Genomic DNA, 18,771 nt, shown 5'->3' with positions numbered 1-18,771 from the left:
AGAAAAATAGTACAAACAAATTTTGTTAAAAGACTAAAACCTGTTCCTGTTCCACATCAAACAAGCTGCAGTCTCCAAGTCCTTTTCGCCTTATTATTCCACAGTGGTGTTCCATGCTCTGTGTTTGCAAAGAAAATGTGTTTTGATACTTTTGTATTTCCGTAAGGGGAGCTTTGCGCACCTGCGCAGTGTCCTCTCGGCTGACAGCGGCAATGGCGGCTTCCTTGTGGATGTGCAGGTTGAGGCCGAGGGGATTGAAAGGAGCACTGAAGAGCCTCGAGAATGGGTGCTTCAGACCCCAGAGTAAGCACAGCAACAGCAGCGCCGCAGTCAGGAGTGAGGTCGATCAAAGAACAGACCAAACAGGTAGAGATTAATATAACATGGCGGCGGTTTTAGCACAGTAATAATAAACACCGTACTGTACAGTATGGGTGAGTGTACAACTGTAAGAGAGATAAAAACATACTTCTTCATTGAACCAGGTTCACAGTTGTGATTGAGTCACAGCTGGCGAACATACCATTTGCAAACAGTACAGTCAAAATTATATTGTTTAGTTCGTAATCTCTTCAGCACACACTCAACTTGCCACACCATCGCATTGTGAATTATGCCTGTAATTTAAAAAAAAAAAAAAAAAAAAAAGCAAAACAAACAAACAAAAAAACGGATTAAATCACGATGCTGAAGTTAGCTTCTTATTCGCCAGTTTCTTCACATTATAGCTTTTTATTCACATACAGCAAATTTAACACGAATTAAATTCACTGCGGTATTTCAGGGGTTAAATCGTTTTGGGCCACGGTTTGCAAAGTTGATTCTCACAGAGGGGGAACCACTCTGCGACCCCCATGTGTATTTATAATGTCCCCAAACCGATTTTGATACGAAAACAGCGGGCAAACATGGCACAGATAGCATTTTAGCATGTTATCAAATTAAGGCAAATTGAATACGTAATTGGGGTATTTCAGGGGTTAAATCGCTTCGGGCCACTTATTTCAAAGTTGATTCTCACAGAGGGGGAACCCCTCAATGACTCCCATGTGTATTTATCCTAGCCCATAGCTGATTTGGGTACGAAAACAGAGGGCAAACGTGGCACAGATATCAAGTTGGCATGTTATCCAAAAACACAAATTGAATAAGTAGATGGGGTATTTTGGCGCTTAAATCGCTGTGGGCCACTGATTGCGACGTTGATTCTCACAGAGGGGGAACACCTCTATGCCACCCATGGGTATTTACCCTGGCCCAAAACACATTTTGGTACAGCATGTCGTATAGTAAGAACACAACCTCAAGTGTATTAAATAAAATGACAACTTTCTTTCAATGAAAACTTCTCCTCTCCTCGGTTTAATAATATTTTATGCACGGAGTGTCTAGATTAGATGAGCCACTGCGAGCTGACTGGCAGGAAACAGATTTTGTATTTTTTTTTTTTGTAGCCCCTCTGACCGAGCGGGTGTTATAGAAGGGCAGGAAGGCAGGGGCTTAAGCCAGTTACTCAGTTTACGTTATTGGCGAACTTGCTATCTGTGCCATGTTTGCCAGCTGTTTTCGTATCAAAATTAGTTTTGGGCTGGGATAATTGCATATGTTTGACATAGAGAGGTTCCCCCTCTGTGAGAATAAACTTTGAAATAAATGGCCCAGAGTGATTTTAACCACCGAAATACCCGTTACTTATTCAATTTGTGTTACAATTGCTATATGCGAATAAGAAGCTGGAATGTAAATAAGAAGCTGGCCGAATAAGAAGCTGAAATGGGAAGAAACAGCTGGTATGGGAAGAAGAAGCTGGCAAATAAGTTGCCAACTTCAGTATCGTACTTAAATCGTGGTTGTCAGGCTGGCTCTTGAGTAATATAATGTATAAGTGATATTCAGACTTGATAATAAAGATCTATAACCCTCTGCAAAAGCCACTTCTGTAACTTGCACATTGATAAATGTCTCGTACCTGTATAATTAGTGGATTTGTCTTTGCATTTTGTTTCCATTGGGAGTCAATTTAATAATTTAAGCTAAAATGTTAAAAATATAACGCGACATTAGAAGTAGAAAGTAGCATTATTTATTCCAGTATAACTTTTAAAACACATGGTTTTAAAGATTGAATGCCCAGTACTTGTTTGCACTAATTGTTGTCACGCCTTTATCAAGATACCACTGCTGAAAGAAAACCCTTTTATGTGCTGCAAGAAGAAAGGCTTGAGCAAGCAGAGAGATCAGTTCTTATTAACTGTCCCCCAAAAACCAATGAGAAGAAGTTTCTCAAACATTTGTCAAGCCATGGAGAAATCAATACCTGCTTCTTCTATGAAAGCTTTGTAAGTACTAATGTGTACTAATGTTGATCTAGTAATTGATGGTTACATTTAATCCTATATGGAGGTGTTGTATTGTGTGTTTTAAATGTATGTATCAGAGGACCTCACAATTTAATATCAGTAAATAGCAGTAGTTGCCAGGAGCGTGACAGTACAGTAATGTCTCAAATTTTAACAAAACTCATTATCCTGTCAATTTCAAATTGTATCTTTATTAGACCAGACCAGTTTTGATCAGGAGCCCGGACATTCAAATTGTCTTAAGATCTATTTGAGACAGAGACATGATTTTTTCCCCTCTCCTTCTCTCCCTCTCATCTGAACCACTAGTCCAATGATACTGCAAATTAGAACAATATTGGTTTTCTAATAAACACTTACCAGGTAATGAGTTTTGTTAAACTTGTTGTTTTAAAATGACCCTTGTGTGTCTTGGTTTCTCACAAAATCTATCAAGCCTTTTGAAATAATACTTTCTGGCATGTACCAAATTATGAATCCACTTTTTAAAGTATACATCACTCTGCTACACAGAAAGAAAAATATCGGTGGTACCTCAAACATTTTATTTTAAACAACAACAATGGACCACAAAATAAAGCATTAACTCATTTAAAGAATCATTGCTGTTCATTGTCTTGCAAGCATTGCATTTTTACAATCTTATTTTACAATCTTTCTTTTAGGGTACTTATGCTGTGGTGGAGTTTTCAAAGAAAGAAAGTATAGCATCTCTTCAAGATGGGACCATCATCCCAAGCATTCAGCATGAAGCTACTGTGCCATTCAAATCTAGACTTGTCTCTTTAAAACTGAACAATCCAGGCGACCTATCAAGTGTCTCTTCATCTATTCAGTGCCTAAGACAGTCTGCCATTCCTATCAATGAACTTGTTCAGAGGCTTTCAGGCGCTGACACGGTAACAGCTCTTACTTCTACTTGCTTCTTCAGGTGTTTAATCAGCAGTAGATCAAATGGCCACCATTATGACCATATTTTCAAAGCGATATCTCCAGTCTTTTTAACTCCTATTTTTGAAAGGGTGTTAATGTTACGAAATGAGAAACAAAACACCTTGAGAGTGTGAATGAACACTTCACTCACTCTGTGCTAGCCTGGTAGCTTTGGCATCATATAGCTGACGCACAAGAACTAATAATTAGCCAATTACCCTGGCTAACTGTTATCAGTATTTCTCTGTAAATAATGGTTTCAAAGCTGAGGTGCACGTCTGTTCACTGGAGGTCAAAAACCACTGTTACTGGCTTATTCCAGCACTCAGCACATTAATCTGTGTACCACTCCCCTGCTTATTAAGTTACTTTTACAATTGTAAACAGTTATTTCTGTGACATTTTTTCCTTTCCATGGCTTTTAATACAAAATTAGAGCTACCAGCAACAGGACAAAGTATATCATATGTTCTATTTTGTAAACACCATTTTGTTAGAAGATCTTTAGTATAGCTTGGGAATGAATAAGGCCAGGACTGTCCATTATCAAGCTTATTTTGTCTTTTCTTTTAAATCTTAGATAGATCAACAGCTGTATACCCTAACTGAAACATACCAGTTGACTGAAGACAATGTTCGCCTCCGTTTCTTGGTGTGTTCCTTACTGAAAGACATTGCAGCTGCCTATTTTCCTGAATGCACTGTGAAGCTATTTGGCTCATCAGTAAATGGCTTTGGGAAGCTAGGTTGTGACTTGGATATGTTTCTAGACTTGGATGGTATCAGTGGAAGGAATTCAAAAAAGGTACAGTCATTTTCCTAACATAGTGGCATGGTGGGCCGGTGGGTATGACTTGACATTTGTACAATTCATGTTGATCCATACAGGAAACTGAGTACAGAGCGATCCAGTTTGCTGTATGAGCGAATGCTCTTGATACAAAGTAGGTAATAAACTGCTGTGCACGTGCAGTATATTCCCAGAATGATGTGCTGAAACTGCTACAACTCTGCTACAACTCTGCTACAAAGAAACCCAGAAATGGCTGCTGAGAGCCTCTGGCTAGCTGCAGACTCATCTTTTAAACTTAGGGTATTGTTTATGTTTTTTGTAAATTTTGTAAACGTGACATTTAAATTCATCAATCTAGTAAAGTTACAAAAAAACAACCATAGTCGCTGAGGTATTAGAAATGGATTAGAAACTTTGTGGTCAAGCGTGTACTTGTTGGGATGTTTAAAAAAAAAAAAAAAACTTAAACTTTGTTTACTGTTTAGAAGCATTTCAAGACAAACTTCTCCTTGCAAAAAATTTTATGATTTTTTTCTTTCCATTATAATGTTGCTAACATAGTTTGTCATTTACATATTTACATATTTTTTTGTTTTAAATGCCATATTTAAAAAAATAAATACATTTATCTATTTTTACTAGTTATTTATTGGACAAGCACAATCCATCGATTTCTGAAATGATTAAAACATGAAGATTGACAAATATGTTTATGATAGAAATGAAATGCTTATATATGAGAGCTCTACAATATTTCATTTTAAAATAGAATATAGAATTGCAAATTTCAATGCAATATGTTTATGTATTAATTCATGTATGTATTTATTTCAGTGAGAGTAGAGCAGGGAAAGAATGTTAGTGTACTGTTGTACACTGCTTAAATAAATAAATAAATAAATAAATAAAATAGTAGATAACCTGACACAAGTCCTTTATAAATCTGTTGAATTCAGCTTAGAGTGAAAGTGGAAAAAACACCCAGAGGCTATTTTTATATTTGAATAACTCAAATTATTGCTTACTATAGTTGTTACCTTAGTATGTTACTTAAATTTACTAGTTAATGTGTTCCATACTGCACTGAAATGAACATTTCCTTAAAGTATGTTATACATTTGTTGAGGTGAGGTGGGGTCACAGGGAACTTGTGCATTTTGAAGAATTTAGTGAACCAGGCTACATACCCTGATAATCACTGATTGATTGATTGTGTTCACTGTTAGATAAAATCACAATCCTACAAGTTATATTCTACTTTTTTGTCCCTTGGACGAGAAGTTTTTTTTTAAAAATTGCACACCCTTGATTTACAGAAGTATTTCTGAGTTTTATTTTTTGAAATTCTGAGAAATGCTTACCCCAACTGACTTACAGCACCCTGCCCCATCCTTACATGGAAATCTTCTGACCTTAAAACACAATTGCTGATGCTGTGTGTTTTTTTTTTTTCCAGTTCTGCTTTTCATGACTTTTTCTATTGACCTTTTATTCATGTTTTCAATTATGCACATTTAAAAAAATACAGCAGCTAGCTATGTTTTAGGCAACAGACATATTATTGGTTAATCAGATCAATATGATTATTTGTCTTGATTAAAAAATTTTGCTTTCATACTGCAATGCACGTTTTCATGAGATCAGTCTCCCTGGGGGAAGTTTTCTTCTTTTCAAAGAAGTGCTTTTAGCCCTGATAACAGCTGCATTTCCGTATGATTTCTTGTCATAACTCCAGAGAGGTAGAAAAATCACCTGCTAGTCTTTACATTCACAGGTAACCACTTCCCTTACACGTTGTCCCTTGCACAAAATGTTTCAAGTTAGTGCAGCCACAAATCATGCAAAATGGGTCCATCCTGTGTAATAGATCTAAAACGTAACAAAGGCTCATGTGCGAAATATGAGGTGCAGAGAGAGTTTATTAATTGTGTTGCTTTGGAAGCTCAGGGATTTTATTGGCTAACTATTAGTTCTTGTGCAGCAGCTATATGATGCCAAAGCTAACAAGCTAGCATAGAGTGATTGTCATAAGTATTTGTTCAGACAGACTGTTTGCCCTGGCTTGCATTAAGCAATTGGCTGCTGTGCCTGTGAGGTACAAAACATTTCTATGAGAGTGCAGATACCATTCTGTGAACCTGCTGTGTAATAAAGCATTACATTTAGTTTTCTTTGTGCCTCAATTTATTATTTATTTGTATTCATAAAATGGTTATGATACTGGGTTATATCTACAGCAGATGATGCAACTAGATTTCCTATAAGTTGTCTCTGAAGCCTACGGGTGTTGTACAGTTACAGTTGTGCAAGGATATCCCAGTGTGTGGGCACTAAGTGTCACCTTTTACTGTAGTTCCTAAATAATATTATTATTATTATTATTATTATTATTATTATTGTTATGATACATGGTAAACTATCGTTATCGTTTATCGTTCAGTAGTTAAATCACGGCTCGTTCAGTTGTCTGGCTTCAGCTTTCCAAAACTAATTCTGTTACCACCAGTTCATGTACACAACAAAACAACCTTGCTACCAAAACCAACACTTTTTATTATACCACCATGTGTTACAGTAGTCTCTGGCTAAGAGAACACCCCTCTGGGGAACCAAGCAAAGTGTTCTTAAAGCTGAAGTGTTTTCACAATATGAATCAATAAATAAGTAAATGCATGTGTATTACTTGTCATGACGCACATGCATCAACATATGAAATGAACTGAAATAAGTAAAACCAAAACAGTAGGCAAGTTTATGTTGATAAACTACAATCATAAAATAACAGACAAACTAACGTTAATAAAACTAAAGCAAAGCAACACGGTAAAAAATTGCTATGTACTCTGAAATTAGCTGCCGGGTGTCTTTCAGGCTATCGCAGTGGCAGAGGCAAAAATAATGGCCGTTGCTTAGGGTTAACGTAAAGTTAATAAACTAACTGTCAAACTAAATTAACACAGCCCCCCTACACATGTTACAAAATGCAGCAGCAATATACAAGTGGCACATTATTTAACAGAATGGTGAAGCACCAAATCAGCAGCTTGTGCGTGATTCAGGTTTTTTTCAAGAGCTTGAACAATTTCAAACTTTGTATAGCAAGAGAAACAGCGGCGCATTTTGACATTTGTTTACATGCCATTTTGAATTTCAGATATTAAATTAATCTACTGGATGTTCTTTTTTCCTTTTATTGTTGGCTCTTTTTATATTAATATTTAGATCTAAGTTTATCCAACCCAGTCTCAGCATCTACTGTATCTACTCCACGTGCATATCCCTTGGAGCCCAGGGCCACAAATATTGTCATGTTTTTCTAAACTAACCATCTGTAGATAGCCGCTGTTTGTTGCTGGGAGTTATTCCATATAGACGTACTGTAAATATCTGTGTTGTTGAGCTGCAGTCTCTCTACTGCACTGACACTGGAGTTGCTGATGTACTACCCTGGCTGCCGCTTAATTGATTATGATGAAGCATCAGAATGCATGATCATTTGTTTTCCCAAATTCTGTGAATGTAGATCATGATGACGAACCTTTTTACAGTGCACTTCATTGGCTTGACTATTAGAGATTACTGTATGTTTTGAAACTCGTTTTATGCAATTTTGATTAATCTATGTGAATTTGTAACAAGATGCTGCTCTACCAGCTGTGGTGCAGGCTATGGTACTGACACAATATATTTTTTTATATATTGAAATATATTGCCAGCATCATGCTGTATTGATGGGATCAGCACAGCTCGTTACAGTTGGGGATTTCTTGTTTTTTGATTGACATTTTATGCCAAAACGGCATTCATTCAAATGGGAAAGAATCTTTTAACATTTACAGTAAAGTTGGTGTTGTTGCCAGCATGTGCAATGAAAAGTGCTTTGGTTAACCAAGGTGAGCAGTTCCTGTTCGTTACACCACTTAGTCAACATACAAACAGGATGCATGTTGTTTAGAGGGACATTTTTATTGTTATCTGTTTGTCTGTGATTAGATTTGTTTTTCATTTTTTCTAATAAACAGTTACAAACCAAAAGCTGTTTGTGATGGACAAGAAAAACTACACTATGTAACACAATTTTTGTTCCTGGGTAGTAAGTGTTATTTCCTAATTGCTTATGCCTCAAAAGTATAGAAAATGGCTATTATTCCCCACAAACTTTGCTTTTGTGACCAGGACAGTGATATTTTGAAATTTACCTATTTCCAATGAGAAAACGGGCGAATTTGTGTCTTTTCGTTCACATAGTCAGAAAAAAACAACATATGAATCCAAATTAACATGTATTTATACTAAAGTAATACAAAAATGAATACAAAAGATTTAAAGTGAGTAGTTTTTCGAGATTTATGATTATACTGTAAATCACTTTCACGAATCAGCCCCCAAATGTAGTCTCCCATCATGTTCTCGTTATACTGTCCTTGGTAGCGGCGTTGAAAGTCCAGTGTATCCTGGTGGAAGCGCTCGCCTTGCTCCTCCGAGTACGCTCCCATGTTCTCCTTGAATTTATCAAGATGAGCATCAAGGATATGGACTTTGAGGGACATCCTACAGCCCATTATGCCGTAGTTCTTCACCAGAGTCTCAACCGGCTCCACATAGTTTACGGCCTTGTGATTGCCCAGGAAGCCCCGAACCACTGCGACAAAGCTGTTCCAAGCCGCTTTCTCCTCACTAGTGAGCTTCTTGGGGAATTCATTGCACTCCAGGATCTTCTTTATCTGTGGTCCGACGAAGACACTGGCTTTGACCTTTGCCTCAGACAGCTTAGGGAAGAAGTCTTGAAGGTACTTGAAGGCTGCCGACTCCTTATCTAGAGCTCTGACAAATTGTTTCATAAGGCCCAATTTGATGTGCAGTGATGGCATCAGCACCTTCCGGGGGTCCACCAGTGGCTCCCACTTGACATTGTTCCTCCCCACAGACAACTCGGTCTGCTGTGGCCAGTCCCGCCTGTGGTAGTGCGCCTTGGTGTCCCTGCTGTCCTAAAGGCAAAGATAGCAGGGAAACTTGGTTAAACCGCCTTGGAGACCCATCAGGAATGCCACCATTTTGAAGTCTCCTATGACCTCCCAGCCGTACTCATCATACTTCAAGGCATCCAGCAAGGTCCTGATGCTGTTGTAATCCTCTTTGAGGTGCACCGAGTGAGCCAGAGGAAGAGACGGGTACTTGTTACCATTGTGGAGCAGCACGGCTTTGAGGCTCCTGGATGAGCTGTCAATGAAGAGGCGCCACTCATTCTGGTTACAGGCGATTCCGATTGCCTCGAACAGACTGGTCACATTGTGGCAGAAGCAGAGCCCATCTTGACGGGTGAAGAAGCTGGAAAAAGGTTGGTGACGCTTCCTCTGATCTGCGACTTGCACACTTTCATCCAACAAGTTCCACTGCTTGAGCCTAGACGTCAAAAGCTCGGCATTGGACTTGGTGAGACCAAGATCTCTAATCAAGTCGTTGAGGTCTTTTTGGTTGGAGTAGTATGGGTTTCTCTCCTCAGCTCCACCTCTGAAATTGTCATCTGGATCTACAACGTCTTCCTCGCTCGCTGACTTGCTGCTCTCTTCTAAAGACGGCTGCTCTCTCTCCGGAGGAGTGGGTACGGGGAGCTCATGGCAGTGTGGCACCGGGGCGATGGATGAAGGAAGGTCCGGATACGTGATAGCAGGTGCATTCTTGCCAGTCCGACGTTTGGAAGGGTCCACCATGCAGAAGTAGCAGTTGCTTGAGTGGTCAGTGGGTTCCCGCCAAATTCTTGGGATAGCGAACTTCATGGCTCTCTTTTCCCCTCTGTACCGTCCTACAAAAATACATTTATTTCACCCATGACTAATGTGTAAGAGATTCTCGCAACATTTTTCATATATGATCTATTTTTTCAATAACATTGTAAACAATGTAAACATTTAAAAAAATTAATGCATTTTAAATTTTAAAATTAAAAACTTTTACAATTTTAAAAATTAACAAATTTTATAACATTAAATTCCGAGCAACAATTGTCCATCTTACCTTCCAGAGTTTTTTTGCAGTGCTTGCAGGTGAAATGAGGTGCCCAGGGTTTGTCTTGATCCCTGACAGGCATGCCGAAATATGCCTTGTTTAGGCCTCACACATCTTAGCAGATGCTTCCACGGAGTACTTTTTGCTCTTGTCTTGATAAATTGGCCGCAGACATAGCAAAACAGGGCAGCTGGAACTAAACTGAACTGGTGGGCTTAAGGCCCCTGTATTTATACTACTATTTATATTACTGGAAAGTTCTAGAAAGTTCTAGAAGTTACTCCAAGTTTACTCAGCACTGAATCTATCTGGAATGTTCTGGAAAATAGGTAAATTTCAAAATATCACTGTCCTGGTCACAAAAGCAAAGTTTGTGGGGAATAATAGCCATTTTCTATACTTTTGAGGCATAAGCAATTAGGAAATAACACTTACTACCCAGGAACCAAAAAAAAAAAAAAAAATTGTTACGCGGTGCTATCAGTGTTTTACCATTTCAAGTAAGAGGATACCATTGTGTGTGGACGCTAAATGTCATCTTTTACTGCAGCTTGGAAAGGTCCCCTTGACTTCCATATTCACTGATATGACACATTGTGTAGCCAAAATGTCTCATTCATATTGAGGCAGGAATTCCCCCATCTGCCCACATGGTTTGTTCAACCCTTCATTATGTGGGAGTTTGTTCTCCCTTATGGAACAGTCTATCCGATAAACATGGAAATGCCTTTTCACTGATTACAGTCAGAATTGTACCTTGCAAGTACAAGCTTGCTTGCACATTAGGAATCTCAGTGGTCTCAGAATGTACTGTTCGGACTGGGCAATGGCTGTAATTGTGTCTTTGTTACTTATTTAAAGATTAAACTACAGGTGATGTCAGTTTGTCCAGGTATTTTCTAGGTAACCTGTTCAGACAATTGCACACTGTTAAATTTATGTATTTGAGAACTAAATTTTATTTGAAACTGCAGGTAGAGGAGAGGTATATAGTTGACTTTGCACCCAGGAAGAAGCTCTTCAAAGGTTGTTAATAAAAGCCTTAGACATTTTTTTTTAATGGTAAACAAATATGCAGTGTTGTAGAGCTACTGCAACATTTCCTTTCACTTCTTTGAGAAACTTTTATGTTGTTTGTTTTAATTGTTTGGCACTGTTTCATTACCCAGAAGTGTCCAGAGGCTCCGGTTTCACAGTAAAACGAGTTTGGTGGTAAAACACAAAACCACCACACAATTTAGCACAATTGTCAATCTCTACTTGAAGCCCAAATTTGAAAGTCAGACAGATTAAGGTCAGGATTGATGTGAGGATGCAGAGCTGTGCTGAAGCTCTCCAAGTGGTTGTAACTTCCCCTTTTATGAGCATTCACAAATACATTGTTATTGAAATATTTGTATTTTTTAAATTAAGCATTTGTGAATAATCAAAATATAACCAGCAAGTTTGGGACAGACATACCTCTATGCAGTAATTCCCTTCAGTGCCACCATGTTGTAATTTGCAAATGTGCTTTACGTCTTCTCTTAGACAGCGGGTCCCTTTACCCTGGAATACCAGATGAAGAGAGCGTCTTCGGAGAGGGCAGCCACGCAGAAAATCCTGTCTGTGATCGGGGAATGCATCGACCAGTTTGGCCCAGGCTGTGTGGGAGTGCAGAAGATCCTGAACGCACGCTGCCCTCTGGTGCGATTCGCTCATCAGCCCTCTGGATTCCAGTGTGACCTCACCGCCAATAACAGGTACGGCCATGCCGACTGAGAGAAGAGTAGAAACCCTTCTGGAGTCCAACTGTATCCACGGAGAGCAAGGCAGTGAACTTGTGTTCAGTGTTGCATAATGGCAGAAGCTGTTGGGTAATTTTTGTAGATTATTTAAAAACTGACATATAGGTTGTAGGTGGAAAAGACAATTGAAGCAATCCGTGTGAATAAATGCAATTCATTTACAAAAAAATTGTCACAGTATCAAACCCATCCAAGCAGAATTTTTGGTTCTTAGTCAGAACAAAAACTTGTTAACTATCATTCAATTATTCAGTCATAGACCAAACTTTAAACATGTTCTTCAACTGTGAATTTAATTTAATACTTGTACCGACGGCATCAGTTGATAATGTTAAACGGTTTAAGACCTCAGTCAGTTGCAGTGATGGCATTTGTATTTTAATTCAACAGTGTGTGGTGGACTGCAATCAAATATTGCCCGGCTGAATTGAGATATGTTGCCCCCTGCTGATGGAAAATGGGAATTGCAGTTTAGCACAGAAGTTAATCTTACACAGCTTGCTTTTTATTTTATTTTTTTAAGGGCATTTTAGAGGAGCCTCTTACTGTATCAATTGCTGTACTAGGACAAAAACAGGTGGTTAATGCAATATTCTGATGGTGAATGATGCAGTTTCCAAGAAACAAATCAAGTAGCGAAACATTGCGGCTAGTGCCTTTAGTACGTTTTGGTGAATTATTTGAGTGTTTGTACCTGAAGTTGAGAGACACATGTCAGGGGAATAAGGCTGCTGTCTTGATTTACAGGAAGAGAGTCTGAGCTTTTCTGACTCTCGCTGCCTTGCAGCTGACAGCACTCTTATTCCCTCAAGAATGTCCTTTTACTTCTGACATTAGAAATCAATTGGCTGTAGTGGCGGCTCGAGCTTACTTTAATATTGAACTAAATTGTCTAACAGCAGAATGGCAGGGAGTCCAGTTCCCCCAACCCCTAGCACTTCTGGAAAACTTTTTTTTCTTTCTCGGATTTGTGATTTAAAGATCTGCCAGGAAGTTCTACATTCATATAACAAAAGCAGAAAAAAAAAATAGAAAACAAAATTTAAATGGTGGTGAAACCATTTCACTGTTTGAATTCATTTTTGTGTTCATAATACCTGTTGGTAGTACTGGGGAGTGTTTGATTTACCCAAAGAGAAGGTCGAGCACATGCAGTGCTATCAATGGCTTGGGTTACATGCAGTTTAGAGACTGCGGATTCTCTCTGTTGTCACGAGAATATGATGTAGCACGCACATTCCTCATGCTCTTAAAAATGGTGTATAAATAGCCTTCTCACGCTAAAAAGTTGTGCCAATTAACTACATTTTCTATTTCTAGTTCGTAAGCTGTACCATATATTCACAAGACTTCAGCAGTTAAAAAGCTGTACCAAGCAATTCTTTATTAGACCTGTTGAAAGTAGCCCTGACAAGTGACTTTGACCAAATAAGAATAAACAAGAACACGAAGGGGGCTTTTTGAGCAATATACAGAACATTTTGTTAAATGTAAACCAAGCCAATCTGAAACTACTTAGTGAGCATGTCTCAGCCTGCCCAAGAGAGACCACTGCATTTCTTTTTTGTTGCTCCTCTTAGCCAGACGCAATCCCTGGCACCCAGTAAAAGGCCAGTGCATGGACCCTTTGTATAACCTGGCCCTGTGTTTCAACTAAGGATGTGTCAGCGTCCATATTGAAAAGCTCACGCATCCTTAAGTTAATAGTCAAAGACATTCTACAGCACGTCTGAGCTGTGTCTGTTGTGTCCCTGTAGAATAGCCATTAAGAGCTCTGAGCTGCTGTACCTGTACGGCTCCCTGGACGCACGAGTGAGGGCGCTGGTGTTCACAGTGAGGTGCTGGGCCCGTGCTCACGCCATCACCAGCAGCATTCCGGGAGCTTGGATCACCAACTTCTCCCTCACCATGATGGTCATCTTCTTTCTGCAGAAGAGGGACCCTCCCATCATCCCAACCTTGGACCAGCTTAAAGGCCTAGCAGGTAAGAATAGTACTGGATACTTTTCATGTGTTTTGTAGGTAACACACACAGTGCCTATTTAACATGCTTATCACTCAATCAATACTTTTCTATGTAGCGCCTTTCATACAAAAAGTATGTCAAAGTGCTGTACAGGACAAAACAGAAGAATATCACAATACAACTCGTGTATACAAATTAAAGAAAAACAAGAGTTTAGAATTCAGTTTTAAAAAGCTAATGTCAAAAATGATGATGATGTAGCACTTCTGATATGAGGTGGCAGTGTAGGGAGCCAGTACAGGTGTTGTGTGGTCTCTGTCTTTTCCATTCTGCTGAGAAGCCTAGCAGCTGCATTCTGTATCAGCTGAATTTTGCATCAGCTGCAGGCTATTTATAGCATAACCCAGAAGTCCAGCGAATAGAGCATTGATTAATCACGATAGAAATGTTTCAACTCTTCACAGCCCTACTAGTAATACATTATTTTTAGAACTGACTGAATTACAAGGGTCCCTGAGTGGCTCACCTGTTAAAGGCAAGGTCATGTTGTGTGCAGGGTTATGCAGTCAGGGGAGTGCAGGTGTATATTCTGGCTGTGCTGGAGATTGTGCATTGCTTTGTCTCTGGTTAGGGAGGTAAAAAAAAATAATTTCTCCTGATCATGCTGACGTGGAGCCTACTGACCACGTGCCTTGGTGAGCTTAAGTGGACAAGATCCATTGACCTTCAGTTCTCCTGAGCTGTTGTGGGAGTGGCTCTGGTGAGGGCTCGTAATTTTAATTGCACATTCTAAACTGCTTAGAAAACCAGGATTGAAACAACTGGGCACTCTAAAATATATACAAAGAATACAAAAAAACAAACAGAAAAACGGGTTTTATATCCTTGGTGCTGAATATACTATTACTTTGCTGTTGAATACACTGTTACATTGTGTTTTAGGTGCCTCTGATAAACAACTTATTGAAGGACATGACTGTACATTTGTTAGCAACATCAGCAGAATTAATACTACAGAGAACACAGAGACACTAGGTAGGTTAAAAATGAAAAAGCTACTTGTTTAATAAAATAAAAAAATGTAATTACTATCTTTCTTGAATATGGATCTTTGTGTTTTTTTTCCCTATTGTAGAACAACTTTTGAAGGAATTCTTTGAATTTTATGGAAACTTTTCCTTTAGTAAAATGTCTATCAACATTAGAAAGGTAAGTTCTTCTTATATATATATATATATATATATATATATATATATATATATATATATATATATATATATATATATAAAATAAAAGAAACTATTCAACAGAGAACTTCTGAGAAAAGCATGTTTCATCTAGTGAAATCACAAAGTAGGAACCATATTTAAGGTTTCAAAAGAAGCAGACTAGATAGCACAGCAGGCTAATTCAGTTGCCTCTTCTACCTTTTGCTCAGGTTACAAAATAAGTCTGGTGGTCTGAGCTTAAGCCTCGGTGAGCATCACAAAACCACAGAACAATTCAGCACAGTTCCTGAGAGGCCGATTGGCTCGGTGTGTTCAGGTCAGGACTGGGGTACGGTCACAGAACAATTCAGCACAGTTCCTGAGAAGCTGATTGGCTCGGTGTGTTCAGGTCAGGACTGGGGTACGGTCACAGAACAATTCAGCACAGTTCCTGAGAAGCTGATGGGCTCGGTGTGTTCAGGTCAGGACTGGGGTACGGTCACAGAACAATTCAGCACAGTTCCTGAGAAGCTGACTGGCTCGGTGTGTTCAGGTCAGGACTGGGGTACGGTCACAGAACAATTCAGCACAGTTCCTGAGAAGCTGACTGGCTCGGTGAGTTCAGGTCAGGACTGGGGTACGGTCACAGAACAATTCAGCACAGTTCCTGAGAAGCTGACTGGCTTGGTGTGTTCAGGTCAGAACTGGGGTACAATCACAGAACTACAACGGGAAGCTCTCGTGAAACCTGCCTATTACCAGAGACGTTGACCTTTACCCTGAAGAAGCACAACATTCATATAACCCCTACAAAACCAATGTGTTGCAGGCATCCACCCGTACAAAAGGACAAAAGACGGCTATCGCGGTGATGTTTTGATAGCGGTTAGATTTTCCAGTTACTCTTTGGAGATCTAAGTGGAGAGTGATCTAACTGCAGTTTCAGTGATGACATAGTGAGATCAAACGTTTTCATCTGCTAGGGTTTTTCTTTTTATTAAGCATCTTTCTTATACTGGTATACTTTAAAGTTCTTAAGTGAGAATGAATCAGTTCCTTGTAATACAGGCTTAACTAACAATATGATACACATTACTGAAGTCAGGGTTGGGGTCAGTTTTTTTAATTCCAATTCCTTTTTAGAATCGGTTCCCAATTCCAATTCTAATTAACATTCTCTTTTTCATCAATTCCAATTCCAAGTCTTTCAAAGGAATTCCTGTCTTTTTTTAAAAACAAGAACACGCTACAAAAACTGCTGCACTTCGTTTTGGGCTTGCATGCTTTTGTGCTGTAGATTTCAGTAGGTGGAGTTGAGATATTTGTTCATTAGTCACGTTCTTAAGGCTTCTCTAAACGTCTCAGTTCACCTTTAATGTCAGCCAAGCAGAAGGGGCCTCTCTTGAGATCTGCATCTCCAGCAGCTCCTCATTACTCCCCTGCACTTGTTGATCTGTAGATGTTATCCCCAGGAAGGATTCCAGTCTGTGACTTTGGAGCCAAGAGTCCAGTGTACTGACAAGCCATTCCATTCCAGTTAACCAGGGCTGGAGGTCAAAACAAGCACTTTTATTTCTGGTCCTTCACACATTGGAATGAAGTACAAAGTGTATTTTGTGCCTGGACTCAATAGTTACAGGAACTATGCAGCTCTATCATGTACTGGAGTTCCCAGCCTGTGGATCAACTGGAGTTCCTGATTTGCAATTATAATAAATAATTCTTTTCTTTTAACCTGAGACTGAACTGAATTTTCTAATGTATGCATGCTGGTATGTTTTATAAGGTTTGTTTGGCAATTGGTTACTTTAGTTTTCATTTTGTTGGTCATTTAAAAAAAAAAAATCTATTTCAAAAAGTGTTTAAGGGATGTTTATGGAAAACTGGAAATCCCAAAGTTTCAGATCTTGCTTTATAGTAAAATTCCACGTTTTTGGGGAAATATAAGGTTATGTAGAACAGTTTCATAAACCCTAAGTACAGCTATGGCCAAACGATTTGCATCACCCTATAGAATTAACTCGTTTTGCTTCATAAAGTTGAATGAAACCTTCCGAATAATGGTACGTTAACATATTGAATTACATTCTGCTTTGTAGTTGTCCATATACTTAATGAAAAACTGACATGATTTTGACATATCAGTAGATAAATGTGTAGTTTCTTTGATTAGATAATGATAAATAAATGGTCAATAAAATATCTAAATTGTTCAGATGTTTTATATAAATATTGTATCATTTTTAATTGTCTGAATCCTAAAATTCGAGGTGTTGCTAAACTATTGGCCATAGCTGTATATTAAGTAGTATTGAACTAAGCATGTCACAATGATTTGATTGTACTGTACGTTTTCAGGGTAAGGAGCAGAGCAAGCCCGACGTCTCCCCTTTGCACATACAGAACCCGTTTGAGCAGACCCTCAATGTGAGTAAGAACGTGAACCAGACACAGCTGGAGAGGTTTGTGTCGCTGGCCAGGGACAGTGCCTGGATTCTACAGCAAGACGGAATGAGCCATCCACCAGGGGCAGGAGCTCAGCCCTGGGGACTGGCTGCTCTGCTGCTCCCCTCCGCCTCACAGACTGGAGGCAAGGGCAAGAAGAGGAGGAAAAGGGAGCCTGCCAGCGAGAGGATAAAGAGCCTCCTGGAGTCACTGAAGAACAGCAAACCCAACAGCGCCATTGGCAATGGAAAGAGGAACTTTTCCACCCAGGCCCACTAGCAGGGGTCCTGCTTAGAAACGTTCCTGTGCATCCCATGCTGATAGGACAGCAGTGCTGAGCCCCAGCCCACCACTGGACTGCAGTCACGCAGCTCGCAGGCCTGGTTGGTTTCTGGAAGTCAGAGACACTTCTGCATCTACACAGGATACAATTAATATAGATCAGGTTTCATTTCTTTTTTTATCTTAAGTAGTCTGCATTTCTAATTGTAATAAAGGAAAAACAATTGTTTGCATGTGTTTAAAGACTAAACAAAAAAAACTGCTTTTTTTTAAAAAGTTTGTTTTCATTTTTGTTTTACCTTCATTTTGTATTGATTCTTATATCCATGCCATATTAAAGAAACATTTCTAATGTATTTGTTTTAAATATCTGGTTGTAATTGACTAAATGTAAAGGGCAGTAGATGTATTTGCTTCAGCTACCCAGGTTGTATACCTGCTCTGTCAGAGTAGCAAGACTAGTGTTGTCTTACACTTTTTTTAACAAGCAAAGACTCAAATAAAATATCCATACTGAGTAAAAACATATAAATAAATACATACACAAATATATATAAAATATATTTTTTATTTGAATATACAGTACCAGTCAAAAGTTTGAGTACACCTACTTGGAACCAGGTTTTTTCATAATTAACAATGTTTTACGTTGTATACGTTTCTGTAAATACTTGAAAATGAAAACACATGTTACAATATACAAAACAAGGAGTATCAAAGCAATGTTCAAGAAAATTGAAAATTGTCTCTAAATCTTGGATTCCTCAAAATAGCCACCCTTTGCCTTAATAACAGCCTCATAAACACGAGGCATTCAGTTAACAAGTTTCAGCAGGAAATCACCCGGCATGTCTTCCCAGCTGTTCTGCAGCAATTCCCAGAGATGCAGAGCACTTGTGGGTAGCTTTGCTTTGACTCTTCTGTCCAGTTCGTCCCATACAAGTTCTATGGGATTGAGGTATGGAGAATGGGCAGGCCAGGTTATTAGATT

The 18,771-nt window shown here is 38.9% G+C and overlaps 1 protein-coding gene across 1 annotated transcript; it reads left to right on the top strand.

Annotated features, from left to right (window-relative positions):
* Positions 1-178: 178 nt before the first annotated feature.
* LOC121311588 (poly(A) RNA polymerase, mitochondrial-like) lies at positions 179-18,138 on the top strand. Its single transcript, XM_041243977.1, has 9 exons — positions 179-366; positions 2,173-2,339; positions 3,026-3,259; positions 3,874-4,098; positions 11,623-11,834; positions 13,637-13,863; positions 14,788-14,880; positions 14,981-15,054; positions 17,412-18,138. Exons 1-9 carry the CDS (start codon positions 213-215, stop codon positions 17,775-17,777), a joined length of 1,752 nt encoding a protein of 583 aa, XP_041099911.1. The 5' UTR covers positions 179-212; the 3' UTR covers positions 17,778-18,138.
* The last annotated feature ends 633 nt before the right edge of the window (positions 18,139-18,771 follow it).

This window comes from Polyodon spathula, chromosome 3, assembly GCF_017654505.1.
Source record: "Polyodon spathula isolate WHYD16114869_AA chromosome 3, ASM1765450v1, whole genome shotgun sequence".
NCBI lineage: Eukaryota > Metazoa > Chordata > Actinopteri > Acipenseriformes > Polyodontidae > Polyodon > Polyodon spathula.
Note: the sequence above shows the minus strand (reverse complement) of the source record. Positions and strands in the feature narration are given on the sequence as shown.

Excerpts from the sequence above, each read along its gene's own strand:
- LOC121311588 (XM_041243977.1), top strand. The coding sequence starts at position 213 with ATGGCGGCTTCCTTGTGGATGTGCAGGTTGAGGCCGAGGGGATTGAAA. Across the intron at positions 367-2,172 it reads TCAAAGAACAGACCAAACAG|ATACCACTGCTGAAAGAAAA; the intron begins GTAGAGATTAAT and ends GCCTTTATCAAG. Across the intron at positions 13,864-14,787 it reads CCAGCTTAAAGGCCTAGCAG|GTGCCTCTGATAAACAACTT; the intron begins GTAAGAATAGTA and ends ATTGTGTTTTAG.